General features: G+C 43.4%; 2 protein-coding genes and 1 long non-coding RNA gene across 5 annotated transcripts in view; 2 read left to right on the top strand and 1 right to left on the bottom strand.

The window, feature by feature from the left end:
* FGD5 (FYVE, RhoGEF and PH domain containing 5) overlaps positions 1–3,504 on the top strand; it is a 111,951-nt gene extending 108,447 nt beyond the window's left edge. For both annotated transcript variants that reach the window (XM_047097057.1, XM_047097058.1), the window contains 2 exons: positions 2,539–2,693; positions 3,050–3,504. In XM_047097057.1, coding sequence (XP_046953013.1) covers positions 2,539–2,693; positions 3,050–3,086 — 192 coding nt within the window. In that variant the 3' untranslated portion in view covers positions 3,087–3,504. The remainder of the gene's footprint in view (positions 1–2,538; positions 2,694–3,049) is intronic.
* A 1,051-nt stretch (positions 3,505–4,555) lies between these two features.
* LOC124524679 (uncharacterized) lies at positions 4,556–7,122 on the bottom strand. The gene is made up of 2 exons (XR_006965290.1): positions 5,332–7,122; positions 4,556–4,811 (listed from the first exon to the last, which is right to left on the bottom strand). It is a non-coding gene; the product is annotated as an uncharacterized LOC124524679 (long non-coding RNA).
* A 10,163-nt stretch (positions 7,123–17,285) lies between these two features.
* Positions 17,286–17,381, top strand: part of NR2C2 (nuclear receptor subfamily 2 group C member 2) — a 100,152-nt gene continuing 100,056 nt past the window's right edge. Inside the window, exon 1 of one of the 2 annotated variants that reach the window (XM_047097060.1) lies at positions 17,286–17,363. The gene's annotated coding sequence lies outside the window, so the exon portion shown is untranslated. The remainder of the gene's footprint in view (positions 17,364–17,381) is intronic. The other variant, XM_047097059.1, reaches the window with a different exon arrangement.

The following is a 17,381-nucleotide window of genomic DNA, read 5'->3' as shown; positions in this document are numbered from 1 at the left end:
ACCACGGGCCCTTCGTCATGGAGCGTCTTGTGGAACCATTCCATCCCGTGGAACACTCTTTGGGAAGAAATGCAGGCTTAGACAGGTGAACAAAGGCCAGTGATGATTAAATAACCACCAAATAGAGGTGAGTCCTGTGTGAGAATGGAAAAGCCAGAGTCTCTAGGTCATGAGCAACAGTTGTCATGGAAGTGACACCCTAAATTTGTTTTTTTAAATTTTTTTCATGTTTATTGATTTTGAGAGTGGGGGGAGTGGGAGAGGGGCAGCAAGAGAAGGAGAGAGAGAACCCCAAGTAGGCTCTGCACTGACAGCACAGAGCCTGATGCAGGGCTTGATCTCACAAACCTCGAGATCATGACATGAGCTGAAATCAAGAGTCAGATGCTTAACCAACTGAGCCACCCAGGCGCCCCCCCTCCCCCTGCTAAGTTGATAGATGGATTTTAAGTATGCTTCCAAAGTAGTTTTTTCTATAGAGAGGAACTTGTACAATTTCTTAGTAAGGTCATATCACTGATAGCACTAAGCTCTCAAATTCCATCAAAGAAAAAAAGTTTGATAAAACGGATAGCCAGTTTTCACTGTCTATACTACCGTGAACCCGTCATGTACCTGTGTATCCCCACCTCATTCCCTTCCACCAGAGATTAGTTTTATCTCTTTCAGATCTTCATATAAATGGAATCTCATACAAATGTGATTTCTTCCATTCAGCATGATGTGTTTGAGATTCACCTGTGTTTTTGAATACAGCAATAGGTCATTACATTTTATACTGAGTAGTATTCCATGTTGTGAACACATCACCATTTGTTTTCCCACTCATCAGTTGAAGGACATTTGGGTTGTTTCCAGTTTTGGGTTGTAATGAATAAAGCCACTTTAAACTTTTATATACAGGTTTTTATGTGAAAATAGGTTTTTTTATTTCACTTGGGTAGACACCTACAATTGGAATTCTGGATCATAGGAAGGTATATGTTTGGTTTATCAGAAATTACAGACCTTTTGCAAAATTATCTACCATTTTACACCCCCCTCACATTTACATGTGAGATTTATGGTTGTTCCACATCTTTGTCAACACTTGGTATTGTCAGTCTTTAATTTACTAGTATCTCAGTGTGGTTTTAGTTTAAATTTCCATAATGACTAATGATATTGTTAATGTGCTTATTGGCTATTTATGGATTTCCCTTTGAGAAGTGTCTGTTCAGATGTCTTAGACAATTTTTTAAGTAGGTTGTCTTCTTCTTATTGAGTTATAGGAGTTCTTTACATATCTTGGATACCAGTCTTTTGTCAGATAAATGTTTTGTGAACATTCTCTCCCTGTTTTTGGCCTGCCTGTGCATTTTCTTAATGAATGAATTTGTTCTGTTGTTTTGATGAACAGAAGTTTTAAACTTAACCAAATTTATCAGTATTTTCCTTTATGGCCATTGCTTTTCATATCATAAGAAACTTTTGTCTGCAGGTCACAAGTTGTTCCCCATATTTGCTTCTGACAACTTTAATGTTTCAGTTTTTACACTGAGGTCTATCTGAAATTAATTATTGAGTGTGGTGTGAGATAGGAGTTGAGGTTCATTTTTTCCCCAAATGGATATCCAGTTATTTGAGCACAACTCATTAAAAAAGATTTTCCTTTCCTTATAGGATTATTTGGTCCCTTTGTTAAATATCAAATGGCTAAATACATTTGGACCTATCTCTGGGTTTTCTATTCTGTTTCACTGATAATATTTACCAATTCTTATGCCACTGCCTTACTACCTTAATCACTAGAACTTTATAGTAAGTCTTGAAGTCAGGTTGCATAAGCCTCCAACATTTTTCTTTTTAAAGATTGTTTGGAGCATTCTAAGTATTTTGTGTTTCCATGTAAACTTGTCAATTCTACCAAAAGCCTAAGATTATGACGGGGATTGTTGAAGCAACTTGGGGAGAATTGGCATCTTAACAATATTAAATCTTCAAATCTATGAACATGGTATAAATCTTCATGTATGTAGTTCTTTAATTTTTCCTTTTATGTTTTGGAGCATATGGGGAATGAGCACAGGGTATGTTATCGAAAGTACTAACGGAAAACAGAGTCACTGACTATTCAAGTCAGCCTGAAGAACACAGTGTTAGAAGGTGGTCATGAGTCCAAGTTCTGGCTCAGCCCCTTACTAAACTGTGTAATTAATCTTGGGGAGTTATTTACCTTCTCTGAGCCTCAGTTTCCTCTTGGAACAGGAGTGACACCTTCTATGATTGTTGTGAAAGATTCGGCATGATAATGTAAAGATGAAAATGCCTGGGCCCTAATAGGCTGTCACAGAATGTTAAGTTTCTTTCCCTCCTCGTGATTGGTCCTGGCGGGATCAGGGGTAAAGAGTATATGTGTGGCTGGTCTAGAGTTGCCAAAGCATGCCCTACACAGAAGAGCGCATCGTGCATCTTAAATCAGAGGTAACGGTAAATGCTAAGCAGTTGACTGTGTGTTGTGTGGTGTTTACTATCAGTTTTCCCTTTTGCCCTCTGCAGGACACAGTGGCCATGGAGAGTATGCCCCTGCTCGGTTTCACCATTGCCCCAGAAAAGGAAGAGGGCAGCAGTGAAGTAGGACCTATTTTTCACCTCTACCACAAGAAAACCCTATTTTATAGCTTCAAAGCAGAGGATACCAATTCAGCTCAGAGGTACCCAAATAACTATCCTTGCCTCTCCCTCTGGAAGGAAACAAGTTGCTACCCAGGGCTTTGGATGCTCTCTGCTTCAGACATCCTGTTCCATCAAATCCCTTTGGGCCACAGCTATGGAACTATCTGTTCCTGATCATGAGATTTTTTTTAAGATTATCATGATTCGTTCACACAGGCATGCATTGATTCAGCAAGCCTTTACAGTGTGTTCCAGACCTTTTGCTAAGTGCTAGGCAACAAATATGAATATGACCTCAGGTAATAGTCACCTAGTCCACCTAGTCACATAAAGGTTCTGTGACCAGAGTCACAGAGCCATGATACCTAAATGTTCCCTCTCCTCTGTTTTACAGGTGGATCGAGGCCATGGAAGATGCAAGTGTGTTATAGCAGTTATCAAGCATGTGGACTCAGAATAAACTCTTAGGTTGATATGTGGACCCTTCTAGAAGTCGATCTGTGTCTCCACTCATTGGGGCTCACATCTGGATTCAGCATGGAGCCTAATCCTTTTTTGCTGTAACCCCCTCTCTCACCTTCACAAGTGGAACCCTTAAGGAATATTTATGAACCGCTCCTTTTCTGTTCTCGTGTCTTCCACCCATCCGACTCCACCCCAACCCAGCAGAAACTATTTCCCTACCCAGTAGTGAGTTCAAGTTTAGTAACATGAAGACATGGAAACAATAGAAAAAGTACGATGCAGTACTTAGAAATGCAGGCTTTTTAGTGGAAACAAGCTTTTACAATTTTTACTGGTGGTAAACATGATCACTTGTCATAGCATTGACATCAGTGCCTCAGGTGAAACGAGAAACAACTGGTGAATAACAGCTACCCTCGTCGAAAGCACTTTATTGTTTTATTGAGCTACAACCTTCAGTTTTATGTTTTCCAAGTGATTTACTTAAGTAAGTAGCAGATGGAGCCCTGTGGACTAATTTGCCACCAGTTCTCAACAAGAGTATGTACAAGTGATTTGTGCAAACCTGGCTGGACCTTGCCAAGTGGGCTGGTGAGCGACACTTGGCCTGGGGGGGGGAGGGGCGGCGCGGGTGGCCGGGCAGGGGGTCCTCCTCGCTGCGGAGGCCACACTGGACTGAATAAGATGGCAAGGATTTTCTCCTCCATTTGATCATGCAACCTGTATACTGACATGACTTAATAAAGGAAGGACCCCCTCCTTCCCGGGGTGGTCCTCACACTACACCAGTGCTGGAAGCTCGGCTGCTGGCAGACCCAGCCCCCACCCTGTAGGTCGCTGCAAGCCTCTGAAGAGATAGGGTCTGCTTTAATTTATTGTGTGCCTTCCTGTGTCTACCCAACATGAGCTGACAGCGTTGTGTCTTTAAGAACTTGTGCTTGTTTTCACCACGGCTATCCTCCAGCTATCCTTCGGCTGTACTACCGAAGAGAAAGAGATAGGAAGAGAAAAAAGATACAGTCACAAGGTGAATTAGTGGACTTGACCGGTGGCTCTGGGACACAGTGAGGGAGCACGGAAGTAGTGGCTTGAAGAGACTCTCTGGGCACCTGGGGTTCAGCCACCTCCTGCTGATGACCGCTGCTCATTTTGCTGGACAAATTTCTACATAAAGCAGAATGGGGGCAGGGCAGGTGGGATTCCTTGTTACTCTCATCGAAATAGAAAACAATCATATCATTTTCTGATGTCCTGTCCCCATCCTCCTGCTGCCCTGTTCCCTAAACAAAAAGGCATTTGCTGACAAACCTTTTGTAAAAAGTACCATCTCAAGGAATTATTTACATTAAATATTTTCAGGGGAATTTTTTTCCTAGTTTGCAACTTCTCTTTTAAAATGTTTGCATTAAACATCCAATTAATGATTCAAACTAAGTGATTAGACAGATCTTTTTATTAATTTTTGAGGGATCAATTCCAATGCAACCATTTTCATCGTCATATTTCAGTGGGCCTTCTAGAGCCTCTGAGCCTTTGAAAAGTACAGCAAGACTTTGGCACCAGGTAGTGGGAGCTTCCACAGTCTGCTGTGTGTCACTGGCCATTGTCAGTGTCTGAGCTCCGGGCAGAATTATGCATCTGGAAGTCATCCGAAGGCCTCTTGTACCATATGACATCCTATTTCTGATGCTCTATAAACAAGAGGTAATAGGGCTTTTATTTCTCAGTGAGTAGTTACCCTAATAAAAACCACCTGGGTTATACAGAAAACCTACTGAATTGGTTTTATGAAAGAAAGTGTCAGGGGCCACCAAGCTCCTCTACAGCTCAGTGTGACTGGGCAAGGACCCACTTGGTTTGCCTGCCACTTGCTTTTACCTGTCTTTCCCATGGTTCTTTGATTTCAGCTGATTTCTACTGGCCTATTTTGCTTGTCGTTCCTTCCCTGACTTTTTCTTTGTCCAGCCCATTTTACAGGTTCATGGGGCCTCCTCCTTTCCACTGGGCCCAGAGGCTGGAGAAATGGCCAGCTCTGATGCCATGGCCACACTGCCTGAGGCCCCCATGGTATGTGCTTTGCCCCCTGCTCCCTGCTCCCAGAACAGCCCCTCTGCTGTGTGCCTCCTGCAGAGGCTGTGTTTCTAGGGAGGAAGCCATTCTGCGCCAGGCTATAGGCCAGAAATAAGAGCGTGCAGGCCTTGGGCAACTCACTCGCTTCAGTAGCTCCGAGCCTCGGTGTCTTCACCAGTCACACGGACACTATTACAGTTTTCCAAAGAGTTCAGGGACAAAGCACAAATCAAATGCTCAAGAAAGCAGACTGGAAACCATAAACCTGTGGGGGAAGGGCATGCATTGTACAAAGTGAAATAAGTCATGGGCCCTGCTCTGTGACACTACAAGATGAAGACAATATGCAAAAAAAGACCTTCCTTATCCATGAAAATGGCAAGAAAGAGAAACCAGGACTGAGGAGGGCCTGACACAGGCAGGCTGGGCCCCTTTGGTCACCACCCCCCCCCATTTGTTTTGAATGACCTCTCCCTGAATTCTTCATACATGGGTCAGAAAAACACACAGACCTTTACAGGGTTGGCCTCTGCCTGCTTCTGGGAATCAAATTTTATGAAACTGGAGTTGCACTGAAAGCAGGCACTTACTTTCTAGCAGCTTCCCACCTTCCCTGCAATGTTTTTCCAGCCTGGATTTGTCTTAGTAAGTAGGTAGAATTCTTGTTCATGATTACTAATACAAAGCCCACTAGAAACAAAGTGTCCAGGGACATTGGTTGAGTTCCTGGCTCCTGGTAATAATTCTTTCACATATCAGAAGTAGGCTTTGAATTGTGGTCAGGCTGACAGATCAGCTGACCACTCATTCTCCCTTGGATGCAGCCTGGACCCATGTGTGGGTGTGGACCGAGGGCAGCCTTTGGGTGTATGCCACGGGGCCAGTGCCAAGGACACCGACAGCCCTGCTACCACCACTGCAGGGTAACAAGGTCAGAGTTTTTTCCTCATCCAGCCCAGCCTTCTGTTCAACTGTGTAAATGTCATCACTAAACACTGAAGCCCTAAATGGGGACTGAGGCCACCTGGGCTAGGAGTGGTAGGACCAAGCTGGAGCCCGAGTTTGTTCGGCTACAAGACGGTCAACAACATGCTTGTACATTCTGTTAGTTCATTCAGCCTGTGCTTTGTGACTTCTATAATTGTGGCAGTTTTTGTGCTTGCACACATTGACAGTCAGTTGAGAGGACAGAGGTATCCACACTAAGAAGAAGAAGTCTGTTTTCAACAGCAGGTGAGAAGAAACCAACATCAAATTGGTTTAAACATCTAGGAAATTAACTCTACAAGAGGAAGTCCAAAAGCAGGGCACTTTGAGGATTAGTGTCCCTAAGAACCAAGCTCTTTGGGTTTCTCTAATCTGTTGTCCAGTATCAGCCCGATTCCAGGGCTGGTTCTCCAGAGACTGATCAGTGACTGCCACTGATGGCTGGGTAACAGGTTTCCCTGTTCATGGGCACCAGGGAGGCGGGGCTCATCTTCCTGCACTAGCTTTTTCTTAGAAGAACCCAGCAGGCCTTCCATGCCTTTCAAGGTCCACACTTACGCCTGCCCTTTCCTGAGCTACTTACAGGGACAGACCTGTCAGCTGGGGGCTGAGGGGAGGATGGCTCCTGAGGATCCACCCATAAAGTCCACCCTTTGGATGACATCTTTTGGAAAGAAGAGTGTAGTTTGGATTAGTGTAATGCAAAGGCTGTGCAGGGCCATGGAGCAAGTTCTCTTCCTTACACAGAGAATCTGGTGGTGGTTGTATAGGAAAGGGCATCCTGTGTTGACACAACAGAATGACAACAGGCCTCATTCTCTTGATGGTCTTTCATGGGTACCGTTACAATAGAGCAGGAGTAGAAATGCAGCATTTCCACAAAAGTGAAAGAGAGGCTCATAGAAAATAAAATCCGTGTTAAGAAAGAATGAGAAAAAAAAAAAAAGTACCATGAACAAGTTTTTTGACCTTGTTTTTTTTAACTGTAGGAGTGGGTTATGAAATCGATGGCATTGGGTCACACCCAGCTCCCTTCTCCCAGCTCCCCCCCACCCCCCGGCACACTGAAGGCAGCACAGGAGAACACAGCAGGGCATACCTATCATCCTTAAGACTATTTTATGACATTGTGGTTTCAGTCGTGTATGTGCATACACATCATATTACTGATTGCTGATGTAAAATGTATTTATACTTACAGATTACAGTCAACAATTTTTTTAAACCACTAGCCTAAAAGTGTCAGGAGCACAAAGTTGCAGTTAGACATATAAGGAACCAAAAGACACATATTCAAATGTAAGGTCGTTGCCAGTTTTAGTTTTTGAATGCTTCAAAAATATTACAAGAAGGGGGAAGGTATAAAATTCATGGTAAACCTACAGAAATAGTTTTGATCAGGAAATGGATATGGTAGCAATTAAGGTACTATATACCTGTAAGTAAAGTAACATGCCTGTTATTGGTATATGTAAATTATAATAATTATCCAGCAGCTAAGAGTTGCAAATATTATATAACTTTAGAATAGCAATATGTTTTATGTCAGGGGCTCCCAAAGCTTATTTTCAACAGTGACTACTTTGGTTTATTATGTAAAGATTACCCACTCAAGTGAGAACTGCCCTAAATGACCTCAAGTTCTCTTCAAAATTAGGACCTCACCTTCAAAAGTGCAATTCACATTCTCTCCAAAGGTGGACTCAGGGAAAGTAAGGAAGGATTTGGCTATATTTCTAATGTGTTCACCAACAGCTGTATCCAACAGCTGTATCCAAAAACTGGTCTTGTGGTAAAGCATAACACAATAAGCCTATATGTTCCTAAGAACTCCTTTTAAGTAACAGATATGAGAAGGAGATGAGAATTTAAAAGAATTGCCATCTCCAGTAAATCTGTGGCCCTTCAAATCCAGTGGCCTGTACTTGACAACCCCTAACAATACCACACTAGAATTCATGAATGTGTAATGGAACTGCCCTGCTGTGAGGAACATACATGAAAAAATAAATTACCTCTTGATAGCTACAGTAATTGGCTATACCCCAAAGCATGAGACTTGATTATTCCAACATGTATAATTATGGAAGTTATTACAGGCATAAAATTAGACAGCTCTTTTTAAAATACAGCTATAATACCACTCAGTGTGACCCTTTATCTTTTTTTATGGGACAAGGTGGAAAATGACCATTAGTTTTCACAGTAGCAATTTGACTAATTTCTCTTAAATCTCAACCTTTCACCTACTCAATAAAGATTTTCCATTTTTATAATTATCAAGATACCACTGTCATCCTGTGAGTCCATCCTTTGCTACCTAGGACCAGAAACATCCCCTCTGGACAAAAATACATGAAGAAGATGGCCTTTTAAACAACATTTCTTAAAAAGCTTTCCTTTTTCCAGATACGTCCCTTGACATTATTAAGCTTTCTTTGTGAAAAATCTTTAAGAGAATAATCTTTTTCCTATTTAGGGAAGCTATGGGGATAAAACTTCTAATAGAGAATACAACATAGTGTTTCTTGACAAGTTCTCTCTTTGGGGGGAAAAATCACGATAGAACATTTGCTAAATACCATATCTCAAAATTTTAAATACATTTAACATACTGCATTAAACATCTCAAGTTTCTTGTGGTTAGTTCAGGGCTTCACACAAGAGTTTTGAGCTTTGAGGTTCAGCAGGCTTCGTGAATGCCTCAGTTTACCACTTGTAACAGCGCTTCCATATTCTTCCTTCCACACTTACCCACCCTGGCAGATAGGGTGGCCTCAACTGACCTAGGAGCCAACAGACTCATGAACTGGATCTCATCTAAAGTGCCACAATCAGTTAATGGCAAGTCTGGAACATGCCAAGACATCCAGGGTACTCTGTACTCTGCCAGCACCTCTCCTCCTCAGCTGAAAGATGATTGATGGTCAGTTATCCTGGAAACTGACTCCGCTGATTGAAACTCTGATATGCAGTTGACTGATAAATATTGACTTTCCTAATACAGAGAAATGCTGATTACCTGTCATAACCAAAACATCTATGAACAAATCAAATTTGTTCAACAAACCTGGAGCCTCAAGAATACATTATGATATTTACTTCCAGGATTAATTAGCTGGAAAGAAAGGTTAGTATAATTGGGGTTGTGTTTCCTGGTACTAGATATTTTTGGTTGACTGCTGGAAGAGGAAGAGCAAGGGCTGAATGTTGTGCATATAGGAGAATGCTAAGGGACTTTGGAACCCTGTAATATTCAGGTGCTATTTTAACAGTGACACCAGACTGGGCACAGTATTAAGCACTAGAGACATGGTTATTTACTTTCAGGAGCTAACCACCTGAGAAGTCAGGTACAAAAACTCTAATTCTCTGTCCTGGAAGCATGAGAAGGATAACACTGTGGTGGAATGGATAACAGAGAATGGATTGTGCCTGAGGCAGATTAGGAAATAGTTGGGAGGTGGGGGGAGGTGAATGGACAAAGGAGGACTTGCCTCACAGAGATGGGCGTCAGAGAGGCCCCTGGAGGCAGGGAGCAGAATGAGTAAGGTGTGTGAGAATGAGTAGGATACCATGTGGCATATTCAGGAAATGGGAGAGTGCAGAACTATACAGTGAATTATACAGGGAGGAAATCACAAAAACAGATGAAACAAGAAGGGCTGTTTGTGACCAGTTCATTCAGAGCCATTGCACCTATCCTATAGTTTCTAGATGGGGTAGAGGGGTCTTTCAGATGCTTTAAAATGGAGGATGAAACAGCTGTGTTAGAAAGACCACTCTGGTCTTCCCACATTAGATGGAGTCTATTCTGTCAAAGATGGCCACCGTAATAGATGCCCTCCTGCGTGTTCTTACAATGGGATTTGATACTCCTCCCATCAAGGAGTGGAGTGCACATCCCTTCTCCTTGAACCTGGGCAGACCTGTGTGATGGCTCAAGGAGTAGCAGAGGAAGTGACTTCTATAAAAAGCTACTTTGTTCTCTTGTGTACTCCTGGAATGCATCCACCATGCTATGAGGAAGCCCAGGACACATAGAGAGGTCACATGTCAGGGTTCACACTGCCAACCAGCATCAATCTCTAGACAGACTAGGAAGCCTTTCAGATGACTTTAGCTCCAGCCACTTTCTGACTGCAACTATAAGAGGCCTCAGGAGAGAACCTCCTATCTGAGCCCCCCAGAACTGCAAGATAGTAATTTAAGAAAGTGGTTTTTAAGCCCTTGAGTTTGGATGTGACTAGTTAGTTATGCAGTGATAACCAGGAAACATGCATTTCTTGGCTCCTTTCTAAAACCTACTAGGACAGTAAATGAGTAAAAAGATGTAACCTAAAGGACAAAGAAAATGCAAGAAAAGGCAGAGAGTATCAAAATAGTCAACTCATTTTTGGAAGTCACATGCATGGATAGTGGCAGCTGACTTAGCAGAGGAGAAAACAAATACCAAAGTGCCTGCAGGAAGGGACCCCAGTGAGACATAAGGGCTGGCCCTCTGGAGAGGCTTGGGAATTTGAAGGCACAGGTGTCTGGGAAGGCTAGAGTGGGAGTAACAAGAGCATCAGCTGAAAGTCTCTGTAAGCAGTCATGAGACCCTCAAATACCCTAATACCACTGAATAGAGACAAATGACTCTGCTTCCCCACCCTGGCAGGAGACAGTAAATTTATGCTCTGGAAAAATGAGAACTACAAAAGGAACATGCCTCCACCTGCAACACACACACACACACACACACACACACACACACACAACCACACTGCATTCGATCTGTAGACATGGGCTTCTGTCTCCTGCCTGCCAAATTCCCTTTCCATGACAGATTAAAATGTATTCCTTCTATTGAACAAATAGAAGGAATCAAAATTCTGAGTTCAGGTGTTTTTATTGGAAGACTACCCTTGAATGATGCTCTAATCTGTAAGGGGCTGAAAAGACTCACTGTGAAGGACTTTCAGTGGCCCTGGCTCAGCTTAGATTTTTATCTGATTGGTCAAAGGTCCCAAACTAGTTCTGAGACCCAGAACCATGTTTAAAAGAGGATGCTTGGCTTGCATAGTTTAAAAACAATTTGCAAATTGCCAGTATTGGAAAGTCAAGAGATTTCATTTACAAATCTGGATTTCTGGCTTCTCTCAAAAAACCCATCTTTGGCTGCATTGCAGGTGCTGATAAGGGGCCACCCCTTCAAGTCCAGTGAGCTCTCCGGGTGTCACTATGACCATTTACTGTACTAATGGAGGTGTACCTCAGCTTACTGACCTCCTTTAGAATACCTGCCAGACCCAACCCCCACTGTCCCCACTTTAGGCATCGAAGTTTTCACTTCAGCCCTAAGCAATGCAGAGCCATTAAAGAACTTTATTAATAGAAGAGCACTAGAAATGGCTGTTACAGAACAGGCAGTGGAAGAAAAGGAGGGAGTAAGAGAGGGAGGCTGGGTGGGAGGGGGCAGCTGGAGACTGGTTTGGAAGGTTAAGAAACTCTGACACTGGGACAGAAATAATACCTAAACTAGAGAACAGTGGAGGAGGGGCCAAATGTGAGGACAGAACCAAAAGGATTTATGCATACCGTCTTGACAGTGTACCCAGAGCCTCCCCAAGGCCAGAAACCTCATAGCAGCATCCTATCTCTCCCCAAGGTGAAGGGCAGGATCCAAAGCAAAGCACAGAAGGGAACGGCTTTTCCAAGACTTTTGGCTTTGAGTTGCATTTTCTGGCCTGTAGTGAAGAGGCTGTAGGGGTGAAATAATCTCTCTCCTTTTTCTAAGTTTATTTATTTCGGGGGGGGGGGGGGCGGTGACGGAGAGAGAGAATCCCAAGCAGGCTCTGCACTGTCATGGTGGAGCACGATACATGACTCGCACCCATGAATTGTTGAGATCGTGACCTGAGCCAAAATCAACTCAGTTGCTTAACTGACTGAGCCACCTAGGTGCCCCTAAAATAATCTCTTCTTTAAGAAACTCAAGGAATGCCACTGTTTAGACTTAGACCCAAGTGATTAATTCTTGTGGTGGTGCTGGGCTTGTAAAGAACTCCCAAGCCTCAAGATTGAGAGTTTCTAGGGGCGCCTGGGTGGCGCAGTCGGTTAAGCGTCCGACTTCAGCCAGGTCACGATCTCGCGGTCCGTGAGTTCGAGCCCCGCGTCGGGCTCTGGGCTGATGGCTCAGAGCCTGGAGCCTGTTTCCGATTCTGTGTCTCCCTCTCTCTCTGCCCCTCCCCCGTTCATGCTCTGTCTCTGTCTATCCCAAAAATAAATAAATGTTGAAAAAAAAATTAAAAAAAAAAAAAAAAAAGATTGAGAGTTTCTAATCAGGCAAACTTAAAAAACATTCTTCCAAGCAATCCACATTCTAAATAAAACAGGGGACCAAGGGCAAGTGCACTTTCCTAAGATAATCTAATTTTCTGTCATGGTCCAAGATATTTGAGCCAAACACAACTTTGAAATAACACCTCTTCAAGGCCCAGGAAGCCTCAGGATAGAAACTAAAGGGGCAAAACTCCCAGTGAAAGCTGTTCTGGAGAGGCTCAGGAACTCACTTGCAGTGTCCCTGTTTTCCAGTCTCCCCAGTCCACCACAGGATCACTCACTTTTCTCTTTCTGGGAAAAAACAAGAGCCCTGTATACAGAATCTGAGACCTCTCCAAGTAGCCTTCTATAGTGACAGAGCTTGACTTTGACAGATCATGGTGGTGGGGTGAAGACGGTTTTCTTCTCAAAGTCCTCAAGGACAGAAGAGAAGAAATAAGCAGAAATAACTTATGAATAAATGTTCCACCACTTGCTCATCATGTGACTTTGGGGAAGTCATGCTCCCCTTTAAGGCCTCAGCCTCTTCAGCTATAAAAACAAGACAATACCATTCACTTCACAAAGTTATTCTGAAGATTAAACAGGATAATGTGTGAGTATAAGGAACATGCAATCTGGTATTCATTGATTACATCTGTTTAGATTCCATATTCTTAAAAAAGACCAATAAGAATTATGAGGTTTAAAAGTTTATTTTATAAACATGTCATAATTATATAAATAACAAACAGAAGTTTCATAAATTAGTACACACAGTAACAGAGAATAAGCTTTAACAGAAAAGTTGGCACAAAGATGTAAGTACTTATGAAGGTGATTATTAAGCCTTCTCAGTCTAAAATAAAAAGGAAAATCATCATTTACACTACCACAATAGCAGTATCCTTACAAGTTAAAAAAAAATCTTTGCTTAATAGTAACTTGAAGGGATGAGCACTGGGTGTTGTATGGAAACCAATTTGACAATAAACTTCATATATTGAAAAAAAAATAGTAACTTGAAAAATTAAGCACATCTACAACGAATGTTTAACCAAAATTTCGTTTTCTTTGACATTTACCATTTAAATGCAAATCTCAAATAACCCTGCTTAGCAAAAAAATGTTTACTCTGGGCTACGTACAAAACGAAACTGCACAGTATAGTTCCTGCTCTCAAGAAGCTCACGGACAAGTTACGTAATGATTGACTAAAGAACATACTAGTTAGTTAAGTGGTGTGAAAAAAACGACCTGCTCAGAGGTACAGAGAGGGCAGTGGAAGGAATACCTGGGTCTTACAGCACTGTGTAAGGAGCCAACAGTCCCAGGTCCACATCCCAGCTCAGGTAAGTCACCAAACTTTGTTTTCACTGAGTTCATCTTAAAAGCAAGATGATAACAGGGACACCTGGGTAGCTCAGTCAGTTAAGCATCTGACTTTGCCACAGGCAACGATCTCATGGTTCATGGGTTCAGGCGTGGGGCTCTGTGCTGACAGCTCAGAGCCTGGAGCCTGCTTCAGATTCTGTCTCCTTCTCTCTCTGCCCCTCCCCTGCTCGTGCTCTGCCTCTCAAAAATAAATAAGCATTAAAAAAATTTTAAACAAACAAAAAGCAAGATGACAATATGAATACTGTTCACTATATACTGTTGCTGGGAAAAGCACTGATTTAGTAAATGCCAACTTCATACAAACTCTTTACTAGGTACTGTGTTAAGGGCTGAGATAAGAGGGATAAGACACATTTTGGTACAGGGCTTACAGTCTGGGTAGTTGCCAAGATGCTATACACACAACAGCTAGGTACTGCCAGACAGATCATCACTCCTGTCAAGACCCCTTCAGTCGTGATCAATCGGTTTTTTAAAAAGCTGCATGTCAAAAAGTGAAACAAAAAGTTTTGTCTTGTTATTTTTGCCACACATTTTTGGAATTAGATCAGTGGTTCAGGCTGGTAGGTACAGAATTCTATGTGATGCAAAAAAAAAAAAAAAAAAAAAATTCTATGATGCTCAGAAGTGCTGATGCCAGGCCCCACCCAAAGCTTACTGCTTCACAATCACTAAGGGCTTGGCAGTTCTGAAGTACACCCCCAGCCAAGAACCCTTGAAAGGCATATAAAACAATATAAAATCACTGTTAATGCAAATGTGGACACTTATTAATAGACAGTCAAAAAAACATATAGTATAACATATAAGTAATATAGTACAACTTGAATATTTTTTGTGATTAAAGCCACTTAAAACACTAAAAGGCGTTCTAGTGAAAACACAATGGAGCAAAAAAAATGCACTATGGTAGCACTGACCTCAGCTTGCAGAGGCCTGTTACCTGCATATATTGTTTGCAATCCGTGCACGTGTACATCTGTTTTAAGGGGAAGAAAAAGTGCTCGAGATTATGAACCCTTTCTATACACTTTTAATATTAAACAACTAGCTTTTAATTTTTTTTAATGTTTATTTATTTTTGAGAGAGAGAGAGACAGAGCATGAACAGGGGAGGGGCAGAGAAAGAGGAAGACACAGGCTGTGAGATCATGACCTGAGCTGAAGTCGGATGCTTAACGGACTGAGCCACCCAGGCGCCCCTAAACAACTAGCTTTTAAGTGAACATTTACTGAATGCTATTACCAACAGGCCAAACTGATGCAGCATGGTTTTATAGCATAAGCCTTAAGGTCAAAGGACGAGGTAAGAGTCCTAGCTTCCCTTATTGCACCCGTAACATCTGGCAGGTTGCTTACCTTACCTGGGCCTCAGTTCCTTCACCTCAGTAAAATAACTGTGCTTGTTCACAGTACTGCTGGGTATTAAGTGAAGAAAATTAGAAAATTATAGGCCATTATAGAAACAGTAATGATTGTTTAGTATTTACCTCAAAACTAGTGCAACTGTAATATGCTTGCAAAAACAAACAAAAAACCCCAAAACTCACTGATGTGTGAATTTTTACACAGTATCTAAAAGCATTATTCAACATTAAAAAATCAATTTTTGGGACGCCTGGGTGGCGCAGTCGGTTAAGCGTCCGACTTCAGCCAGGTCACGATCTCGCGGTCCGTGAGTTCGAGCCCCGCGTCGGGCTCTGGGCTGATGGCTCAGAGCCTGGAGCCTGTTTCCGATTCTGTGTCTCCCTCTCTCTCTGCCCCTCCCCCGTTCGTGCTCTGTCTCTCTCTGTCCCAAAAATAAATAAATGTTGAAAAAAAAATTTTTTTTTAAAAATAAAAAATCAATTTTTGCAAGTACACAATTATAAAAGCAGTTCATGTTTATAAGGATTTACCATCAAAATAGCATGTTACCATACCCACATCACTTGACCCGCCTCTCCTGTAAAATCTTCCTGCCAGAGGACTGGCAGTTCCTGAGTTCCTGAGGCCCCTTCCAGTTTCAGGGTCTGTGTGATTCACCAGGACATTACAAACTTAACTCCCTTCCCCACTTACTTCTTTTTGAGTTGAGAACATGGGAGAAGAAAAAAATAAGTGCATTTAAAGCATTTCTTATAAAACAGAAATTACGGACAAAATACTCAAAAGTTGGGGTCAGCCTGATCAAAGCGCAAATGTTTAAGAAAAAAGGTTAATCCTTCCATCTTGGGATCAGTACCTATTCGGAACAAACAAGAAAAGTGAAAAAAAGAAAAATCAATTACCAGAGGATCTTCCTCCTACAAAGCATGATCATCAAGGAGAGTCTAGCCAAAAAATTTCAGGGCATCTAGGATACCTTCTCAAGCAAGTCAAAAACCACAACTTAAAAAGAGAGAAACATCTAAAGAAAACCCACAACCCTAAGTTCCCAAGGTCAAGAGAAGCACTTTTCTTTATATATTTAAGCAATTTCGCAAAGCGTTGTTTTATATACACTTACGTATCACTGTTTACTAGTTCCAAATCACGGGAAGACAGGAAAAGACTTAACAAGCTTTGGGTCACATGTTCGCTAAAAGACCATTAATAACAGGTTTTGGACGATTTCAATACCTAATACTGCCAGAAGCTGGCGACCTTTAAAACCTAAATAAAAACCATCAGTAACGTGTAGGGCACAAACAATCCAATACCCACCAATAAACCAGCCACTTTTAACCTACAGGCTCTCTGCTGTGACTGCTTCTTCAATCAACAAACACAGAAACTTCAGCTCGGCGGGAGGCCAGGATGGAGAATGTCACAGGGAGAAAACGGTCCCCACCTAGCCTCGCGAAGCTCTCGGTCCCCCAGGAGGGGAGGGCCTGCACCCGAATAACGGTGCCCGGCACTCCTAGGTTTTAACAAGCCCAACCGGCCCTTTGCCCTGGAAACAGAAGCGGCCGCGCCATTTAAATTTCGTCTGGCGGCTACGCCGGCCGAGTCCGGGGCTGCGGCCCCAGGCCGACCGCCCTGACCCCAGCGCCCGCCCGCCGCCGGGCCCGCGGGCCACCGAGGGGCCGGATGGACCAGCGCCGGCCGCGGCGTTCCGGTGCGCGCGCGCGTCTCAGCCAATCGCGTGCTCGCCCGCCCCCCGCGGCCGCGGCGAGGCTGGCGCTGGGAAGAGGAAGAAGAACATTCGCCCTCCTCCTACCAGCGCGCGGGCGGCGGCGGCGGCGGCACCGGGGTCACGAACTCTGACCTTTCACTGACAAAAACAATAACAAACCCCCCCTTCCCCGCGACCCCGGCGGCGCCCCCGGGCCCGCCCCCGCCGCCCCCGCTCCCACCTCGGCGTCTCTTCTCTCGCCTGCTGCCCCGCGAGCCCGCGGCCCCCGGGCTCCCGCCATCCGCCAACGCCGGGAGCCCGGCCTCCCCGCGCCCTGCCCTCCGCGTCGGGGGCCGTCCGCCGCAGACACGGGACCTGCTTCGAGGCCGCTTTGGCGCCAAATCCTGAGGTAAAATTGAAAAGGGGC

The sequence above is a fragment of the Lynx rufus genome, unplaced genomic scaffold, assembly GCF_022079265.1.
Source record: "Lynx rufus isolate CCGP_SWC_20201006 ecotype Redwood Valley unplaced genomic scaffold, mLynRuf1.p SCAF_4, whole genome shotgun sequence".
In the NCBI taxonomy this organism is placed as follows: Eukaryota; Metazoa; Chordata; class Mammalia; order Carnivora; family Felidae; genus Lynx; species Lynx rufus.
This window is presented reverse-complemented; position numbering and strand designations above follow the sequence as displayed.